Raw genomic sequence first — 22,531 nt, forward strand, 5'->3', positions numbered from 1 at the left:
AAGAACTGCCAGGTGTCATTTAGTTCACAATACACTGCTGTGGCAGTACAGAAATGAATTTGCCTAAGTCATTTGGCTTTTCTCAATTATAGTAAATGAATATACTGAATGAATACTTCAACTTAAGGAAATGTTCTTAAAAATATATTAATGTAGGCAACTTCAGTGGAGAACTGAAAACAAAACAAAACATTCAGGTAAAGGGCTGAAATAAAAGTACACTCAGTTGTATCCAGTTTCCTCTTGTAAATCTCTCTTTTTAATTTGAGTGGACAGTCACTTGAGAATATCTGACTTGGGGCTAAGGAAATCTAAGCCTTCTTGGCCACACTGTATTCTCTTATGTCATTTACTAAAGACACCAGTTGGGCTGCTGAAAAAAGAGTGGGAAAAATCAATCCCTCACATCCAAAGGGCGGCTCTTGAAAATATGTGTGTTGTTGTAGTTATTTTGCTCTTCTGGCCTCAGAGGTTCTAATCTTAACCTTAGCCCCTCATGGAGAGAGACTTTGTAAACCAATTCCCACATTACTCATTATGTGACCGTTGAAAAAGAGCAACCCAGCTCTTTTCCTGTGCTTTCAACCAGTTATCTTCTTCAAAAATCTGTTTGGATTGTTATACCTTAATCTTGCCTGGCAAGGGACTTATGGGAAGGTTCTTATTGTTTGAAAGTTTGGTGCCAGTATCTGCAAAGAAAGAAGAAAGATGTGTTTATCAAACATCCCAATAGTGAAGGTGTGTGAAAGCAACTTTTGAAAAAGTTAATCTGTCAGAGTTTAGCCGTATTATTACATTTTATTTTATTCATTGAAAACAAATAATTATCAATGAATCCTTTCTAGATTTTCTAGTTTCCCAAAGTTCCCTGTATTCACATTCTAAGAGGAAAAATGGTATTTTAAGTCACTGCTCTCCACCTTATATTATTTATAATCACTCCTCGTGACTTCTTCCTTCCAAGAAACGTGATCCTGAGAAGTGTCCTTTGTTTGTCTTTGTGGAATAAGTGATGAGGATGCATCCTGGAGACCTGTGAGATGTTCAACTTGTGGCATAATGAAACTAGGATGGAGAGTTCTGGAAAGATCTGGAAAGGTGGCTGGTAGAGTGTGGCCAGATGTGGGAGAAGAGAGACATACAGAGAGAGGGAGAGGAAATTTTCAGAGGGAGAAAATGAAACAAATAATTAAATAAGTTTTGTTGTGTGGTGTGGGACGCAAGCCTTTCTCTCCCCCTTTCCTTCACAATGTCTTTCTTAAAGACTGTGTTTTTCATTAGTTTTACTGAGATAGGATTTGCCGTTTTGTTTGGATACTGAGAATGGACCCATGGGAACAGTTACATTTGGGTTATCTCTGACTATCTTTTACGAAGAACATAAATATTGGCCACACTATCTATGCACATGCTATCACCATGCCTTTTTTGTTCTCTGTTCATATATCTAAGTCCTCTTCTTTCTTTAAGGTCAATCTCAAATCTCATCTGAAATGTACATTTATTGATAGATTCAACCCATAATGAACTGTCCCTTCTTTGTCCTCCTTAGGCTCTGATTATTTATAAAAACTCATTTTTGAACTTAGAAACTGTCCAATATGATATATTAGTTATTTCACCAGCATATGTTATATTCTCAACACAATTATACGCTTTTGTGGGGCTGGGATCATACATTCTGTAATTTTTCTCAGTACTTACACTTACTTTGATAAAAAGCGCATTCATTCATCTAAACATCATTTATTGGGTGTTAATTAAATATCTCAACTCAGTAAATATTGTTTCAATGAATGCATGCATGAATGAGGGAGTATGCAATAGGTAGCCTAATGTACCGCCCAATGTGAGAAAACCAAAAACATAAACACAAAAGCAAGCCAAAAAGTGGACCAGGACTTTCTGTAAAATATCCTGCTTTTTGTTGGATGATGCCATGAAAATCAAGATGCTCCTGAACGGTCTTAATAGCTGACCAAGAATAGTAAACAATTGAAATTCTCTCAGGCTTCTTCAACCCTATCTCTGGACACGTTTATACCTCTCAGGAATGGTATTAAAAGAAGAGATTAATAAAGCTTTTATAGATGAGTTGATAAATCTCTAAATATTTAAGTCTTCATTGCCTGCTAGGTTTTCTCCATTTTGGGTTTCCAAAAGATTTCAATAAACCACAGGATAATTAAAAATTAGACATTATCTTTCTTACCTTGACGTTTTTTGATGGTAAACACCTTTTTATTGTCTCCATAGTGCTGCCCGATTTCCACCAGTACAGTACTTAAGTGAATTTTGCTCTGGATGGTGGACTATATAAGATGTAAACGAATTGTTTGTATATGTTTTAGAATTCTTCAAAAGGGCCTGGCCATGGAAATGCATTGAATATTACTTAAATAACTAAAGTAACTTCCTCAGAATTATTATTCTATTCTGGTTAGGATACTATCTGCTCTGGTTTGTTAAAATTTCGCTTTAGAGTGGTTTTAATTTTGTTTCTGATAGGGTCCTAGGATTTATTGCCACGCCCATCCTGCATCTGTTTTTCTTTGAATTACTCTCCTTGCAGTTTCTGATTCATACAGGGCCTTACAGGTTAGTGACAACCTGGCCATCACAACGCTGGGAAGGACAGGCCTACTTTTCAGAGGTGTTGATGTTTTCCGTACCTGAAGGTTTTCAAGAGATATCAGTCTTCCTCACCACCTCCCTTGGCCCTCTTAATGGACTAAGCAGTTCCTCATGAAATTTCTGTAGGATATCTGTACCAACTTCTCAATATTGTTCCATCCTGAGTCTAAATTCCTGGCCTCAAGGTAATGTTAGATTCCTAGCTCCAGCCCCTATTTACATAAGGCCTATACTAAGGAACGGAACCCACAGACATCAGTCCGCTCTTCTTTCTCTGGATTTAATTTCTCTGTTACTTTCTGAAACATGCAGGTGTTCCTTTCTTTCTTTTAATCTCAGCTATGTGCTTTTAACTTTTTCAAAATTGACCCAGAATTTACATGTGTCTCCAGTAAGAGTACATTAAATTGAGCTTAGTCTGCTATTCTACTGGCATATTTGAGATCCAGATAATTTGCTACTTAACTGGATTCAATGACCTGTATATTTCAGGCATCTAAAACTCACCATGTTCCAAATTTCCCTCCTTATAGTTAGTAATTTTCTTGGGAATCTGGATGAGATTAAATGGAATAAAGTTAGTGAGTGGTCCAGGAATGCCTGAAAGTTTGTTTGTCAGAGTGGCCAGGGAAAGTTAAGCAAGGAAGAAAAGCAAATGAAAAACAGAATCCCATTATTAATGGCTGAGTTTACTCCCAGGATTCCATGCAGAGCTCTCTGTAGAGCTGGGTTGGGTTATAACTTATGCCAGAGCTCTACGTGGGGCTGACACCATTTCATGCCAAGCTCTCAGTTCTGGGCTAACGTCATCTCTGGTCCACTCTGTGGAGTGGAAACTTCGGAGGAATGGCCAATGTGTTCCGCGGCGTAGGAAGAGGGAAATTGTGAATGTGACTTTCTAAATTGTGGAGGAACTAACCACTGTAAATATGCCTTGAACTATGTTGTTTAATTTGACCAGTCAGATCAATGACATTCCCCTTGAATGAAATGCTGCTACATATATGAGCAGAAAAACAAAACTGGTGTAAGGAATAGATAGCTAGTGGAAAGCAGCCGCATAGCACAGGGCGATCCGCTCGGTGCTTTGTGACCACCTAGAGGGGTGGGATAGGGAGGGTGGGAGGGAGAGAGATGCAAGAGGGAAGAGATATGGGGACATATGTATAACTGATTTACTTTGTTATAAAGCAGAAACTAACACACCATTGTAAAGCAATTATACTCCAATAAAGATGTTAAAAAAAAACACTGGTATAAGGAGATGGAGAGACTGGAAGTCTTATTTTCCCACCAATTAACTTTGCCTCTGACCATGACCTTCCCTTTGAGTCTCCTAGACCTTGGGGATGATCACAACCCCTTGGGTTGGGTGATGGCAACCCCATCTTCACTAGAACCTCTATAGTTAACTTTTGATTTTTCCCACTCCGTCTATCCATCCCATGTATGCAGTCAGACATTTGATCTTGGACTTTTCCTGACAAAATGTGCTTGAATATAACCATTTCTTTTCACTCCCACTGCTACTATTGTCACTGCCTTAACTAGGGCTTTATCTTTAAGTTCTTTATATAAATATATAAATATCTATATATAAATATACAAATAAAATATAGTATTAATTCTGATGATTTTAAAGTCTTTTCTTGAGAAAGATTTTTCCTGATAAAGATACACAATATCTTATATAAATATATTTGTATTATCTGTTCTTAGAATTTTAGTCATATGATTCTATCTCTTGGTTTGTCTAGAACTTTTTGATTGAATGCTGGCTATTTTATTTGGCTTTTTTTGTTTTTCTCAGTGGAAACGTTGTTTTGCTTCCAAATATTTTATTCTACCTGGAAGTAGCAAATCTTCAAATTACAGTTTTTTAAATGCTTTCAAATATCAATACTATAGGTGTCACAAAATCTAGAAAAATGACATTTAAAAATGAACTACTGCCAGATGTGTCTCTATAAAACTTTTCCCCCACTCTTTTAGCTATATATTCTTTAACTGCCTCCTCATACGACAGTTTATGTATTTTCGAAATAAAATTTTAAGAAATAAACTTTGTAGTTTATAGACATAGATTTCTTGTAACATGGTTGATTAGAATTTGCTTCTAGTTATTAATAGTTTAGAAAAGTTTATTTCAGCTTCACAATTTATTATTGATAATGTCACATTAATTTTCATTGTTAACTTTGAGAAAACCTCTATGGATTACTTCCTCATAAATATTTACTATTATAAATGCATTACTGATTTCAGTACTGCTATAGGTTTGTGCATTACAGGAATTCTGATAAAATACTCATTCACACCATTCCATTACACACATTGTTGATGGGGTATATTCTTTTATTTATTTATTTATTTATTTATTTTTGGCTGTGTTGGGTCTTCGTTGCTGTGCGCAGGCTTTCTCTACTTGCAGGAAGTGGGGGCTACTCTTTGTTGCGGTACACAGGCTTCTCATTGCGGTGGCTTCTCGTTGCAGAGCACGAGCGCTAGGCACGCAGGCTTCAGTAGTTGTGGCTCGCAGGCTCAGTAGTCGTGGCTCACGGGCTCTAGAGCGCAGGCTCCGTAGTTGTGGCACACCGGCTTAGTTGCTCCGTGGAATGTGGGATCTTCCCGGACCAGGGCTCGAACCCTTGTCCCCTGCATTGGCAGGTGGCTTCTTAACCACGGCGCCATCAGGGAAGCCCCTGGAGTATATTCTTGACAGAAGAAAATTTCCCGTTTTGACTAAGCATTGATGAGAACTGAATCTTTGACTTATCTTTCACATGCCTGATGATTGAAATAATTTTCCACAGAATAGCTTCTGGTTTTGTACTTTTCAGTTGGTTTTTTCTTCTTCAATCGCACATGCTTTGAGAGCTGTGAAGTGCAAGACATGGCTATATTGTAAGGTGGTTTTTGTCCTTATGCTTCTGTGTCTTGTGCTAGTTAAGTCAGTAGAGTAGTCAGTATGAGTACTGGAAGTTATTCCTGTAATGGGATAGTATATAGTCAATTACATATGGTGGTGTCTGAAAATCACATAATAGCCTCACTTAAAACATCTCCTTAGGGCTTCCCTGGTGGCGCAGTGGTTGAGAGTCCACCTGCCGATGCAGGGGACACGGGTTCGTGCCCCGGTCCGGGAAGATCCCACATGCCGCGGAGCGGCTAGGCCCGTGAGCCATGGCCGCTGAGCCTGTGCGTCCAGAGCCTGTGCTCCACAACGGGAGAGGCCACAACAGTGAGAGGTCCGCGTACCACAGAACAAAAGAAAATCTCCTTAGCCAGATTTCAAAAAAGCCTGTGGCCATTCCAATATGATCCAACATAGTGGAATATGATAGAAGGAAAATTGGCAAAGAAAGAGACGCTGGTCTTACCTGATGGAAGTGAAAATATCTCACTTTTGACAATTTTGCAAAAACCTATAATTACATGAATTAATTTCTAGGGTTCTTCATAGGACCTAAAAAGGAACCCATAGAGTTGTGGAACAACAATAGAAGCTTCTGTGATGAGAAGCCCGGGCACCGCAACAAAGAGTAGCCCCCGCTCGCCGCAACTGGAGAAAGTCTGCACGCAGCATTGAAGACCCAGCGCAGCCAAAATAAAAATAAAAAAATAAAAATAAATAAATTTATTTTTAAAAAAGTAATACTCAGGTTTGAGGCATGAGAAATATGATGAGGAGAAATTAGCTAATCCTTTCAGAACTCTTAAAATATCAAACTCAGTCTCTAAGATTTTAGCATTATATACAACATCGGTTACTTATTAGTGGTTTGGGAAGGCCAATTTAAAATTTTCTGATCTTACTGTATTGAAATTCACGGCCCTAATGTTTTCCACATTGACTATATGAATGATGAAGTAAAGTCAATCATGTATTTCCTTTCCAACTAGGCAGAAAACAAAATTTTGAAAAGTGTTTGGACTACTGACTTTTGATTTCTTCTAAGGCAAGTGTATAGGTAATTTTTATTCCCTGATTAGGAGAAAAATGGTGGAAGAGGGCAGGGTTAAGAATTAAGATTTCAAGAGCGTGACAGTTAGACGACCAACCAGAGTTCCTAAGGTTCGGTGCCTGTAACTGTTGCCGCCGCTTAAGCCTGCCAAAGCAGTGGTACGGCTGCTGCCCTCATATTTGCTACCTCTAGAAACATTCTTGCCAGTAGTGGCGGCAGCGGGACTCAATTACCCCCTTTTCTCACTCTCTCCAGAAGCTCCAGATGGCGTCTTCTGTGGGCAACGTGGCCGACAGCACAGAACCAACGAAACGTATGCTTTCCTTCCAAGGGTTAGCTGAGTTGGCACATCGAGAATATCAGGCAGGAAGTTTTGAGGCAGCTGAGAAACACTGCATGCAGCTGTGGAGACAAGAGCCAGACAATACTGGAGTACTTTTATTACTTTCATCTCTACACTTCCAGTGTCGAAGGCTGGACAGATCTGCCCACTTTAGTACTCTGGCAATTAAACAGAACCCTCTTCTGGCAGAAGCCTATTCGAATTTGGGGAATGTGTACAAGGAAAGAGGGCAGTTGCAGGAAGCAATTGAGCATTACCGGCATGCATTGCATCTCAAACCAGATTTCATCGATGGTTATATTAACCTGGCAGCCGCTTTGGTAGCAGCAGGCGACATGGAAGGGGCAGTACAAGCTTACGTCTCTGCTCTTCAGTGCAATCCTGATTTGTACTGTGTTCGCAGTGACCTGGGGAACCTGCTCAAAGCCCTGGGTCGCTTGGAAGGAGCCAAGGCATGTTATTTGAAAGCAATGGAGACGCAACCGAACTTTGCAGTAGCTTGGAGTAATCTTGGCTGTGTTTTCAATGCACAAGGGGAGATTTGGCTTGCAATTCATCACTTTGAAAAGGCTGTCACCCTTGACCCCAGTTTTCTGGATGCTTATATCAATTTAGGAAATGTCTTGAAAGAGGCACGGATTTTTGACAGAGCTGTGGCAGCTTACCTTTGTGCCCTAAGCTTGAACCCAAATCATGCAGTGGTACATGCCAACCTGGCTTGTGTATACTATGAGCAAGGCCTGATGGATCTGGCAATAGACACCTACAGGCGAGCTATTGAATTGCAACCACATTTCCCTGATGCTTACTGCTACCTAGCCAACGCTCTGGAAGAGAAGGGCAGTGTTGCCGAAGCAGAAGATTGTTATAATACAGCTCTGCGGCTGTGTCCCACCCATGCAGACTCTCTGAATAACCTAGCCAATATCAAAGGAGACCAGGGGAACATTGAAGAGGCAGTTCGCTTGTATCGTAAAGCATTAGAAGTCTTCCCAGAGTTTGCTGTTGCCCATTCAAATTTAGCAAGTGTATTGCAGCAGCAGGGAAAACTGCAGGAAGCTCTGATGCATTATAAGGAGGCTGTTCGAATCAGTCCTACCTTTGCTGATGCCTACTGTAACATGGGAAACACTCTAAAGGAGATGCAGGATGTTCAGGGAGCCTTGCAGTGTTATACTCGTGCCATTCAGATTAACCCTGCACTTGCGGATGCCCACAGCAATCTGGCTTCCATTCACAAGTATTCAGGGAATATTCCAGAAGCAATTGCTTCTTATCGCACTGCTCTGAAGCTTGAACCTGATTTTCCTGACGCTTATTGTGATTTGGCTCATTGCCTGCAGATTGTCTGTGATTGGACAGACTACGATGAGCGAATGAAGAAGTTGGTCAGCATTGTGGCTGACCAGCTGGAGAAGAATAGGTTGCCTTCTGTGCAGCCTCATCATAGTATGCTCTATCCTCTTTCTCATGGCTTCAGGAAGGCTATTGCTGAGAGCCACGGGAACCTCTGCTTGGATGAGATCGGTGTCCTTCATAAACCACCGTACGAACATCCAAAAGACTTGAAGCTCAGTGATGGTCGACTGCGTGTAGGATACGTGAGTTCTGACTTTGGGAATCATCCTACTTCTCATCTTATGCAGTCTATTCCAGGCATGCACAATCCTGATAAATTTGAGGTATTCTGTTATGCCCTGAGCCCAGATGATGGCACAAACTTCCGAGCGAAGGTGATGGCAGAAGCCCATCATTTCATTGATCTTTCTCAGATTCCATGCAATGGGAAAGCAGCTGATCGCATCCATCAAGATGGTATACACATCCTTGTAAATATGAATGGTTATACCAGGGGTGCTCGAAATGAACTCTTTGCTCTCAGGCCAGCTCCTATTCAGGCAATGTGGCTGGGCTACCCTGGGACCAGTGGCGTGCTTTTCATGGATTATATCATCACAGATCAGGAAACTTCACCTGCTGAAGTTGCTGAGCAGTATTCTGAGAAACTGGCTTATATGCCCCATACTTTCTTTATTGGTGATCATGCTAATATGTTCCCTCACCTGAAGAAGAAAGCAGTCATCGATTTTCAGTCCAATGGGCACATTTATGACAATCGGATTGTGCTGAATGGCATCGACCTCAAAGCATTTCTTGATAGTCTCCCAGATGTGCAGATTGTCAAGATGAAATGTCCTGATGGAGGAGACAATGCAGACAGCAGTAATACGGCTCTTAATATGCCTGTCATTCCTATGAATACTATTGCAGAGGCAGTTATTGAAATGATTAACAGAGGACAAATTCAGATAACAATTAATGGATTCAGTCTTAGCAATGGACTGGCAACTACCCAGATCAACATTAAGGCTGCCACTGGAGAGGAGGTTCCCCGTACCATTATTGTAACCACACGTTCTCAGTACGGGTTACCGGAAGATGCCATTGTGTACTGTAACTTTAATCAGTTGTATAAAATTGACCCATCTACTTTGCAGATGTGGGCAAATATTCTGAAGCGTGTTCCCAATAGTGTACTGTGGCTGTTGCGTTTTCCAGCAGTAGGAGAACCTAATATTCAACACTATGCACAAAACATGGGCCTTCCCCAGAACCGTATCATTTTTTCACCTGTTGCTCCTAAAGAGGAACATGTTCGGAGAGGCCAGCTGGCTGATGTCTGCTTGGACACTCCACTCTGTAATGGACACACCACAGGGATGGATGTCCTTTGGTCAGGGACACCCATGGTGACTATGCCAGGAGAGACTCTTGCTTCCCGAGTTGCAGCTTCCCAGCTCACTTGTTTAGGCTGTCTTGAGCTTATTGCTCAAAATAGACAAGAATATGAAGACATAGCTGTGAAACTGGGAACTGATCTAGAATACCTGAAGAAACTTCGTGGCAAAGTCTGGAAGCAGAGAACATCTAGCCCTCTGTTCAACACCAAACAATACACAGTGGACCTAGAGCGGCTCTATCTACAGATGTGGGAGCATTACGCAGCTGGCAACAAACCTGATCACATGATTAAGCCTGTTGAAGTCACTGAGTCGGCCTAAATAAGGACTGTGTGCACAGGAGAATTACCCTGTACCTGAGCCTCAACCTTCTGGGGGAAAGGGAACTACTTTTTCCTTATCTGTACAATACCATGCTGCAGATGGGTGACAGACAATGATAAGAAATAGCACAGCCAGACTTGCTTCCTGCATGATCATGATCATGATAGGGAGAGACACAAGAGATGGGAAACTGCTGTTCCACAAGGAGTCTCCATAGAATTTTGCAGCAGCCAGGTGTCTGGAAGGTCTGGAAGGTAAGTGTGGAAGGTCTGATCTCCCTTGGTCTTCCATGGGATGGATGGTTAGTGTGGAAGGGAGATAGAGATTGCCCAGCCGTTCTGTGATTATCATGGATTGATTGAGTCTTCTGGATTAATATTTTTCTTTATATTTGGGGTATTGGAGCTTTTAAAAATGTTTGGTTTCAGGTATTTTTATTCATGTGAAGTGTATATGATTCTCTTGAGATAAGGTTTTAAGCTAAAATATTCCTTGTTTTAGTTTCTGAACTCTACAGATAAATGGGGACTTTGCTGGTGTAGTCTTTTTATAGGTTTTATAAACCACTTGAGCCTATATCAGTCATTTTAGTTTCTGACATAATGTTTGGAACGATCAGTGCCTTGTTGGTTTATAGATGATGGCTTAAATTCTTTTCCTGGTCCGTTTCCTTCTTCCCCTCCCCCCACTTTAAAAATTCTCCTGTAACTTGGCTAACAAAAAACCAAGTCTGATTCAAAACCTCCCAGAGCGTTTCTCTTAAACGCATCATCTGGTGCCAAATGAAGATCCTTAGGAGTGATTATTAATTCTGAAGGGCACAGTTGTGGTACTGTCACTGATGATAACGACAATGGATTTTTGGCCCAGAGTTTTGACCTATTTCATCAGTGTTTTACCGTTGACTGCCCCTCTGTGCTGCTTCCAAAAGTGATAGTGTGTGTTAAGATTTTTACTTTCATTTCTAAAGTTTGTTTTTTTTTTAGTGAGTCCTGTTCTTCCTTTTTCTTTCAGCAGAACTGAAATCCCAGGTAAGTATAAGTATTCAAATATTTGATCAGTAAGTCACAGTTATCTCCAGTACATTAAATAACTTTCATCAAAAAACATGTTATAGGTAAAAAGCTCTGAAGGACCAGCTATGTATATGATAATTATGTTTCAGACCTTCTAGGGTATTATATATAATAACTTGTCTTCTGGACGTGGTCTTGAAGTCTTTATGGATCCAGCCTCAGTAGTAGTGAACTGCACTGCTACTTGGTTTGGAGTACAAATTAGACTTTAGCCCTCCTGGAGGTTGAGTTTTTGGTATTGAAAACCATAGGAGTGAAATTATTGTATTTCAACAAAGGATCGAGGGCTTGAGGCTTAAACAAGGCAACATATGTGTGGGAAGCAGTCAGCCTTGAGAGCAGGTAAGGACATGCCAGGCATGAGGCCGCTGCTCGAAGGGACTGTCCCTACTTGTTCCCCTCCTTATTCCATTCCATGGGAGATAAATCACCAGGGCCCAGAGATCAGAAAGAATGTAAAATGAGACAAGCAAAGCTGTCTCCCCCCCTGCACATGCAGGTTATTTTTGATGCTTCTGGGTTTATGGGTTTCCTCCCAGGGAAGTTAACCTTGAGCCGAGACAGTCTGTAGGTAATGTAAACCACCATCTGGCAGCCTTCCGATTTCTAGTCTATATAATCTGCAACTGTAGCATAATAAAATTTGCCTTGCAACCATCAGTTGTCTTGGTCCTTCTGACCCCATCCGTCGTTGCTACTTTCAGTTCCTTACCCCTTCCCTTGTGACCCTGGGCGGTGAGATCCTCTTTCTCCGGCTGGTCCGCGGCAAGTGGCACTCGAACAGGGACCTGAAGCGTGAAGGCAATTAAAAGAAAAAGAAAGTGCAGGTAAGAGAACCCTTATGCAAAATATGTGTGGCCACCAGTAAAAGTGAAACGAATAGCGGCATAAGGCAATAGTCAGAAGTAAAATAAGATGGGGCCAAAGGGCTCAAAGGAGTGTGAATTATTTGCTCAGGTTTTACTTTCGATGCTTAAAGCTCGGGGTAATAAAGTTTCTACCTCACAGTTGACTGAATTTTTACAGCATATCCATGGTGTATCTCCCTGGTTTCCTGATGGCGGCTCTGTTGACATAGAAATCTGGCAGAAAGTTGGAGAAGATTTAAAAAATTATTAAGAGTCTCGAGGGCCTACTCATACTCCTGTTGTTACATATAGTTTGTGGAATCTGATAAAAATATGTTTAGCTGCTTCTCATGATAGTGTTGATTTGAATGTAAAGTCAGAAAAACATAAGCCTCTGACAGAAGGAGAGACTGTATTATCAGCTACTGTGTCGCCACTTCCTAAACCGAAAGAGCTAATTAATTTAAATAGTTTAGATGAAGAGGAACATTTTGACTTAACAGATGAGGCTTGTAAACATAAAAGAGAGAACTATCCTGAGGATGATTTTCTAATGGCTGTGATAGATAAGTCAGTGAAAAAGCTGCAGGTTAATAAGGACTGTCTTGCTCAAAAATCTACATCTGTAAAAATGCTGAGTCCCTTGCAGCGCGCTGTACAAGGAGCCATAAAACGAGGAGAAGATCCTATTTTCTGTTGTCCCGTCATAGAAAGACCTGGTCCTAATAATCCTCAACAAGCTACTAGGGAGCATCAGGCTCTCCCTTTGAAAGTTTTGAAAGATTGAAAATCTGCCTGTGCTCAATATGGGCCCACTGCTCCTTTTACTGCTGCTATGGTTGACAGGAGAAGCTCTTCCCCCCGCTGATTGGAAGTCTATTGCACGAGCTTGTTTAAATGGTGGAGATTATTTAATATGGAAGTTTGATTTTTATGAACGGGCTGCTGAACAAGCAGAAAAGAATGCTGCCCATAATATTCCAGTTGATTATCATATGCTGATTGGGGAAGGACAGTATCTTTCTTTGCAAGATCAATTAACTTATCCCTTTGTTGCTTATCCTCAAATAAATCATTTGGCATTACAAGCCTGGAGGAAATGTCCTTCTACACACAAAACTGAGGATCTTTCAACAATTAGACAGGGACCTGAGGAACCATATGCTGATTTTGTAGATAGGTTGTCACAGGCAGTGGGGAGACTCCTTGTGGACGGACTCACTGGTACAATTGTAGTTAAGCAACTTGCTTTTGAGAATGCTAATAATGCGTCTCAGGCTGCGATTCGACCTTGGAGAAAACGGGGAACATTGGAGGATTATATTCGCCTTTGTGCAGACATTGGGCCTACTTATATACAGGGTGCTGCTGTGGCTGCAGCATTAACTAAAGTGGGGTTTAAAAACAACCAAAAGAAAACGAAGACTTGTTTTAAATGCGGAAAGGGCAGGTCCTTTTGCTAGAGAATGTAGATCTTTTAATTCTAACCCTAGTCCTTCCTTCCCTACTCAGAAACCTCCAGATGGTCAGAAAATCCCTGGTTTATGCCCTACATGCAATAGGGGAAAACATTGGGCACAAGATTGTTGCTCAGTGGCCCACAAGGATGGGCCACCACTGTCGGGGAACTCCTCCCGGGGCCTTCCCTGGCCCCAACAAATAATAAGGGCAATGTCTGTGTATCCTCCTCAAATTATCAATCAGACATTAACCAAAAACAGAAACATACAATATCCTCGCTCTCCAGAGCAACACCAGGAAGCGCAGGACTGGAGCTCAGTACCTCCGCCCGATATGTATTAACTCCTGAAATGGGTCCTCAGGCCCTCTCTACGGGCATCTGTGGACCTTTACCCAAGGGTTTGATGGGACTATTATTGGGAAGAAGTAGTGTCACCATGAAAGGTTTAACTATTATGCCAGGAGTCACAGATTCTGACTATGAAGGAGAAATAAAAGTCATGGCACAAACTATTAAAAATACAACAATTATTTCTCCTGTTGATAAAATTGCACAATTGCTACTTTTGCCCTTTGTACTTCATGGACAAATTTTACAACATCAAAAGAGAGAAACAAAGGCTTTTGGATCGTCTAATGCTGCCTACTGGATTCAGAAGATAGGGAAAGAACGTCCAGAAATGAAATGAACCATTAATGGAAAGGTTTTTTCAGGTTTGTTAGACACTGGAGCTGATGTCTCTGTTATGACGCAGATACACTGGCCTAAACGTTGGCCCATTAGTCCTACTATTACAGAACTTCACGGAATAGGACAAAGTTCTTCTCCTATGCAAAGTAGTCAGTTATTATTATGGCAAGATAGTGAGGGCCATTCAGGATACTTCCAGCCTTATGTTTTGCCTGGGCTGCCTTTAAACCTCTGGGGCCGAGATATATTAAAAGAAATGGGAGTATTACTTTATAGTCCAAATTCTCAAGTCTCTAATATGATGTTGGATCAAGGATTTCTTCCCACAAAAGGGCTGGGAACAAATCAACAAGGAACTGTCCATCCTATTGATGTGAAAATAAAAAATGATAGACAAGGTTTGGGTTTTTCTTAGGAGCCTTGGATTCTCCTCCACTCACTGCTGATCCAATTACTTGGCTGACTGATGACCCTGTATGGGTGGACCAATGGCCCCTCACAAAGGAGAAATTAGAAGCTGCAGAACAATCAGTACTGGAACAATTAGGGCATTTAGAAATTTCCAGTAGTCCTTGGAATACTCCTATTTTTATTATCAAGAAAAAATCTGGAAAATATAGGTTATTACAGGATCTAAGAGCTGTTAATAAAACTATGCTAATAATGGGAGCTCTTCAACCAGGCCTACCCTCTCCAACAGCCATACCACATAATTATCATCTTTTAGTTATAGAGTTAAAAGATTGTTTTTTCACTATTCCTTTGTTTCCTGAAGATAGAAAACATTTTGCTTTTAGCTTGCCTGCCTTAAATTTTAAGGAAGCCATGAGGAGATTTCAATGGAAAGTATTGCCTCAGGGCATGGCAAATAGTCCTACATTATGCCAAAAATATGTGGCTCAGGCCTTGACTCCTGTGAGAAAAAGGTTTCCATCGTTATATCTCATACATTATATGGATGATATGCTTTTAGCCACTGATAATATTTCTTTATTAGAGACTGCTTTTCAATTTTTACAACAGTCCTTACAATCATTTGGCTTGGTCACTGCCTCAAAAAAATTCAAAGACAATCTCCATTTTTATATTTGGGAAAATATATTGATAACACTACTATTAGGCCTCAAAAACTGCAAATTCGAGTTGATAATTTAAAAACATTAAATGCTTTACAAAAATTACTTGGAGATATTAATTGGCTAAGGCCTTCCTTAAAACTTACTACTGCTCAATTACAGCCTTTGTTTGATATTCTTAAAGGTGACTCAGATCCTTCTTCTTCACGCTCTATGACTCCAGAAGGATTTCAAGCTTTACAAATAGTCAATAGATCTATCAGTTCTACACAATTAACTAGAATTCATACTCACCTTCCAATTTTCTTAATAATTTGTCCAACTCCTCATGTGCCTACTGCCATCTTATGGCAAACTGTTGGAATTATTGAATAGATTCATATGAAAACTACACCCTCTAAAGTTATTAACCCTTATTATGAACTTATTAATAATTTAGTAATGCAAGGTAGAACTAGATGCTTACAACCTATAAGTATAGAACCTTCTCAAATTATTATCCCTTATTCAGTTAGTCAACAAAATTGGCTTTTTCAACATAGTAATGAATGGGGTCTTGCTCTTGCAGGATTTTCAGGTACCTTGGAACGCCATTACCCTGCTGATAAATTGATCCAATTCAGCAAACTTAACTCATATCTTTCCTTCTATAATTAGGCAACAGCCTGTTCCTCATGTACCTTTGGTTTTTACGGACGGTTCTTCTTCAGGAGTGGCTACTGTAATCATTGACGACGGAACAAACCTCATTAAAGAAACTTCCTTGACTTCAGCTCAACGTGTTGAACTGTATGCTGTCATTATGTCTTTTAAACATTTGCCTTCTATGTCTTTAATTTGTTTTCTGATAGTAAATATCTTATTAGCTTATGATTTCTTCTGGAGACTGCGACCATAGGACATACTAATAACCCTGAATTATCATCCTCTTTTCGTTTGCTTCAACAGCTTATTCGTTCCCATGATGGTCCTGTTGCAGGTCTGTATATCCGTGCTCATTCTAACTTGCCTGGTCCATTGACTAAACTTAATGCGACTGCAGATGTTTTAACTCGATCTAAACGTGATCTTTATCCTGTACATTTTCCTCCCAAGAATAGAGTTGAAGTTACTCCTCCTCCTCAATCTCTTTTCCCTAAAGCAGGACAGGTCCCAATTTACCGTACTCCTCCTTTCCGTTCGTCATGCTGTCAAGAATGGCTAATGTACTGCATTCATTATCTTCATACTGTTGATACTCATGGTCCATGTCCTGGACACCCTCATATTATGGTAAGTTATGATCAAACTGCTTCACAAGCAGCACAGCCATTGCACGCTTTACACCGTCAGTTGGAGGCTACATTACACACACAATTTTCCCTTACTCGTGAAGCCGCCCGACAAATTGTTAAGCAATGCCCACAATGCTTACCTCACCTTCCTGTTCCACATTATGTTGTTAATCCTCGTGGATTATTACCTAGACATTTATGGCAAATGGATGTTACTCATATCCCGTCTTTTGGGAAATTACAGTTTGTTCGTGTCACTATCGATACTTACTCTGGTTTCCTCTGTGCTACAGCACAGACCGGAGAAGCTACTAAACACGTTATCACTCATTTATTACACTGTTTTGCTTTCATGAACCTTCCCAAAATTATTAAAACAGATAATGGGCCCGCTGCTTTTGCAACATTTTGTAATTCATTACAGAATTACCCATATTACAGGCATTCCACATAACCCTCAAGGACAAGGTATTATAGAACGTGCAAATAGATCTTTAAAGCTAACTATTGAAAAAATAAAAAGGGGGGAATTGTATAGAACAACGCCACATAACCTTATAAATCATGCTCTGTTTATTTTAAATGTTCTCACTGTTGACAAATTTGGCTGCTCTGCAGGGGGAAGGTTGGTGGCTGAGCCAAGATTGGCCTCTCAATCTCCGGAGGTCCTCTGGAAAGATCCGTTAACCAGCACTTGGCGTGGTCCTGATCCTGTGTTGATTTGGGGACGTGGTCACGTGTGTATCTTTCCCAGATCAGCGCCTGGACCTTGCTGGCTTCCTGAGCGCTTAGTCAAGCAAATAGATGGCTCGCCACAGCTCACAACTAGTTCAGAAGATGAAGAAGCTCTGCACCTCTCTCGAAAATTTGACAGTGTTGATTCAGAAAGAGAAGAGGAAGAGAAGACCACTTGCCAGGACGACTCAAAGGAGTGATGTTCCAACTTGGGGACAAATTAAACAACTGGTTTCATGAGCTCAAGAGTCAGTGAAACAACAGAATAATCCTGTTACACCTGTAACTTTATTTTTGGCTATGTTGGCAACCATTTCACGTGTTCCCTCTGTTAATGCAGCAACTTACTGGGCCTATGTACCTGATCCTCCACTATTACAACCCATATCTTGGTCTGAAGCAGAGTTTCCTGTATTTTACAATGATAAGTGTTTATGGGCCTCTTATTGGGAATATAAAACAAATCAATATGTCTGTAAATTATACTAAGTGGTTTAGTACCCATCCTGTCTGTCTTAGCCCATTGAATCTGGAAACTGGATGTGTAAAGGCTATTAGTTATGAGCATACAGATGTTTATGAGGGAACGGATCAATCAATTAGTTTGTCAGGCTCTCCAGGCATCCTTCATTTTACAGGAACCAACATTACTCTTATATGCCCGGCTACCAGCCGATGAGAGGATCTTAAGGATACCATCATTTGGTATAAAATGGGCAACCTCTTAATATTAGAGGTCAAATCTCATACGCCTCACCACTTAGGGATTCCGCTATTACTATAGCCAAGGTTACAGGTGAAGATTCAGGAAATTATTTCTGTATGAAGCACTTATTTACTTGGAGGACAAGGGATATTTATAGCTGGACATAAGGTTACTATGCTTAACAGAAAATCAAAAAATCAATTGCCTCCCCTTATGACCGTTAACTTTCCTGGATCCAATTTTGAACATTGCAATGCATCTTGGAATAATAAACAAATATACCAAGGTGTCAATTCTTATCTCTTCTATTCCCATCATAGATAGGTTTATCACATTTCAAGAGAACTGGGATATATGGAAACTAGCTCTAACTTATTCCAATACACCTGTTAGAACTTCTGTTACTCCTCCATATACACGTTTGTGTGGTTCTATTAACATTGGTAATTCATCCAAAGGAGGATATAATATTAGCTGTGTTAATTGTACTTTTAGCAGTTGTATGTTCCCTTCTGCAGGAACGCAATCTGTGCTTATACTAAAGCAACCCATATATGTTATGGTGCCTGTACATCTGAGAGAACCTTGGTATGAAGATACTGGAGTACAGGCATGGGTGGAACTCTCTAAAGCTTTGCAGAGAAGGAGACGCTTTCTTGGGTGGCTAATAGTAAGTTTACTTGCCTCAGCTGCTCTGTCTGCTACCGCGGCTACTGCCGGTCTTGCTCTTTCACAGAGTATTCATCATGCTCACTTTGCTAATCAGTTATCTCAACATACCAGTCTTGCTTTATCTTTACAAAGTCACATAGATTAACAGATTAATAACAAGTTAGATGAATTTAAAAACGCAATTTTGGGGATTGGAGATCAGATGGCAGCATTAAAATTGAGGATGCGTTTAGCTTGTCATGCAAAGTATACATGGATGTGTGTTACTCCTTAAAAGTACAGTGACTGTATTTGGGAATGGGAAAAAGTAAAAATACATCTGCTGAGTGGTCAGATAATATTAGTCTTGATCTTAAGAAATTAAATGCTGAAATTCAGGATATACAAAATACACATCTTGATGATAGTTCGCCAGAAGATGTAATTCAAACTTTACTGGACCATTTAAAGTGGTTAACTCCTCAGTCTTGGATTACCGGAAGGTTGTCAGGATTTATTACCCTGGCCATAATTTGCCTATTATTGATATTAATCTTCTCATGTCTGTTTCGTATCCTCATGCAACAGTATACTACTCTCGGCACTAAACTTCATGGAATTATTTTGCAGCAAAAGTTAAAAAATAAAAAAGGGGGACCTGTGGGAAGCAGTCAGCCTTGAGAGCAGGCTACAGACATGCCAGGCATGCCCCCGCTGCTCAAAGGGACTGTCCCTACTTGTTCCCCTCCTTATTCCATTCCATGGGAGATAAATCACCAGGGCCCAGAGATCAGAAAGAATGTAAAATGAGACAAGCAAAGCTGTCTCCCCCCTGCACATGCAGGTTATTTTTGATGCTTCTGGGTTTATGGGTTTCCTCCCATGGAAGTTAACCTTGAGCCGAGACAGTCTGTAGGTAATGTAAACCACCATCTGGCAACCTTCCTTTTTCTAGTCTATATAATCTGCAACTGTAGCGCAATAAAATTTGCCTTGCAACCATCAGTTGTCTTGGTCCTTCTGACCCCATTCATCGGTGCTACTTCAGTTCCTTACCCCTTCCCTTGTGACCCTGGGCGGTGAAATCCTCTTTCTCCGTCTGGTCCCCAGCACACATGAATATATGTTTTTGTCTTGCTGTACTGCACCTGTGCTGTCTAGTAACAGATATTTTGTCTGCTAGTAGTGTTCTAGATTATGTCTTTCCAAAGCGCTGAGGCAGTGCACCTATTCTGTAGTTGCAGCTGATGCCTGAATGTATCCTAGCTGACAAATTATTGATTAATAAGAACTTGAATTTCTGAAAGATTTGTACTGTTAACCAAAATCTGAGCAAGGAGTCTCAAATGTAATTCTTAGCCAGAATTACATGTTAATGAACCATTTAACAGTGTAAATCAAGGAACATCAGTGTAAGGATTTCTTTTAATTTATTTTTTACCTGCTTGAAATATCAGTTAAAGTTTGCCAGCTTGGTTGCAGATGAACGGACGTTTGAAGTTCACCAAACTACTTAATGTGGGATAGGATAATAGACTTCCAGCGCCCTCAAGGCTGTGACCTTGCAGCCATTTTACATAGCACATCCTCCTCCTATAGGGATGAACCTTTCCCTGGCCCGAAAAGTGGCAGCTCTGTTGAAGCTTTGCTTATTGTAACAGGCTTCTGTTTCCAGGTTACATGTCTGTGGAAGACTTAATTCTGAATAGAGATATAGATATTACTGGAAACTAATTGTTTTTTCTATTATACTCTGCTTTATCAAAAAAGTAAAACATTTAAATTGTGCTACAGAAATTCAGATGTTGTCTTGCAATCTTTAAACAATAAATGAATGAGTTGCCCTTAAAAAAAAAAAAAAGAATTAAGCAGTTAGGCTTTGTGGGCCATATACAGTTTCTGTAACTTCTCCTACCCTTTTTTCTTCAACAACCTTTCTCGACGTGAGACGTTATTAGCTCACAGTCCCACAGATCCAGGCTGAGAGCCTGATTTGATTTGTGGCCATTATTTGCCGATTCCTGCTCTGCGTCCTTACTGAGGAGGGGGACTATGTTTGAGTAATCACTTCTTTGAATCAACTATTGGTCTTCTGGGGCTTGTCCTTACTCTCCTACAGTCTCTAATCAACATGGCATCCAGAGAGATCTTGTTAAAAGTGAGATCATGTCACTTAAGTCTCTTCAATGGCTCCTTCACAGGAAAAGCAAAGTCCTCAAAGTGCGTCCACAGCCCTAGAAATGTGGGCCTCTGTTTTCCTGTCTGTTTCCTTCTCCTCTCCGCTTTGCTCCCTCTGTTTTCCACACACTGACATCCTTTCTGCTCCTTGGATACTCCAAGCCCACTCTTGCCTCATTGCCTTTCCATCTGACTGTTCCCTCTGCTTGTACTATTCACTTCCTAGATATGCACCTTGCTCCCTCTCACAACCTTAAGTTCCCTCTTATATTTTATCTTCCCCAGAAAGCCCTCATCGATCACTTAGTTTCAGATCGCAGTCTCCTCCTACCAGCTAACAATCTCCATCTCCCTTCCCTGCTTGCTGTTTCTCTCCAACACTTACCTGATACACTATTCTATCCATTTATTTAATTTTTATTTACATATTTATACTTATGATTTTTTTTTTTTTTTTTTTTTTTTGCGGTACGCAGGCTTCTCACTGTTGTGGCCTCTCCCATTATGGAGCACAGGCTCCGGACGCAGAGGCTAAGCGGCCATGGCTCACGGGGCTAGCCACTCCGCGGCATGTGGGATCTACACGGACTGGGGCACGAACCGGTGTCCCCTGCATCGGCAGGGGTCTTTCAACCACTGCGCCACGAGGGAAGCCCTATACTTATGATTTTATATTTGCTTATTTACTTTTGTCTCCCCACTCAGCTCAAGAGAGACTATATTCATCTGTGTTAATCACTGCTGTGTTTCCTGAACATGCCTATAAATCATACTGAAGAATGGTGCCTGAAATTTGGTAAGGGATCAATCAATTTTCTTGGCTGGATGAAGAAATGTGTTCATAAATTAACGAACAGATCTTCGAGGCTTCTGACTTGAGGACTAATGGGAAGAGGATGGCAAATGGTTGGGACAGGGTACTGCAAGAAGTAATATTTGGAGTACTCTGATAGCTATCCTAACATAAGATTGTGTTCATTTAAGTAGGTTTAATGAGAGAGCTGGGAACTAGGGACACACAGCATTAAGGTTTTTATAATGCATTCTGTAGAGTTCTTTTTAAGTCTGTACAAATATCATTGAAAATATATGCATACATATACACCTCTGTTACTTTAATTAGTGCCTTACGAGAGCCCCTCAAGGAAGGAGTAGTAGCAACTATCAGTATCCTTCCTTTATGATGAGCTTAATTTATTCAAAGTTACATCATAATTTATTTGTAACTGTGAAACTAGACTTAGTTATTGAATAAACCCTCCCTAGAAACATATGACATTAATAAAACCAACAAAACTTTGTTCAGTTTCCAATGATAGACACACTACAGACTCAATTATGGGCCATCCAGTTTAATGAAGGGAAGAAGTGATTTAACAAATATAGAGCAAACAGAATATGAAGTTTTATCCTCCATTAATATTAGTAACGGATAGTGTGGACTCCAATGGCTTCAAGATAGCTTGAGACCATCATCTCTGTGTCATGGGCAGGGGGATGTTCATTCAGGGTGTCTTTCACTGTCACTGAGAAAAATTTCCATAATATATAATGATACCTACTGAAACTGATATGGGGCATTTGGGTAATAAGGAATCCATTAGCATATTTTTCCGGAAGCCTTGACTACAAAATGAAGACAGTAGATTTGCACACTTTCAGCCATGAAGAAGTTGTTTGGATATTCATCCTTATGCCTAATGAAATAAGCTTATTTCATCTCTGCAGCTTCCCATATACCATTTTCCCACCTCTGTTTTATGTTTGGAAAGACTTTTAGAAATTGAAAGTCAAGTTAAAAAGTGAGTGACAACTTAAATGATATATG

The 22,531-nt window shown here is 40.4% G+C and overlaps 1 protein-coding gene across 3 annotated transcripts in view; it reads left to right on the plus strand.

Moving 5' to 3' along the window:
* LOC307183201 (UDP-N-acetylglucosamine--peptide N-acetylglucosaminyltransferase 110 kDa subunit-like) overlaps window positions 1–16,820 on the plus strand; it is a 38,902-nt gene extending 22,082 nt beyond the window's left edge. Inside the window, exons 2-4 of one of the 3 annotated variants that reach the window (XR_013827408.1) lie at window positions 6,855–10,261; window positions 10,994–11,038; window positions 11,788–16,820. Coding sequence is in view for 1 of the 3 variants with exons in the window: in XM_079915370.1 (XP_079771496.1) it covers window positions 6,855–10,004 (3,150 nt within the window). In the remaining 2 variants the exon portion in view is untranslated. Of the gene's footprint in view, window positions 1–6,854; window positions 11,236–11,787 lie in introns of those variants that run through there. The other 2 variants (XR_013827409.1, XM_079915370.1) reach the window with 2 other exon arrangements.
* Window positions 16,821–22,531: the final 5,711 nt, after the last annotated feature.

Source organism: Stenella coeruleoalba (assembly GCF_951394435.1).
Source record: "Stenella coeruleoalba genome assembly, chromosome: 3".
NCBI classification, from domain to species: domain Eukaryota; kingdom Metazoa; phylum Chordata; class Mammalia; order Artiodactyla; family Delphinidae; genus Stenella; species Stenella coeruleoalba.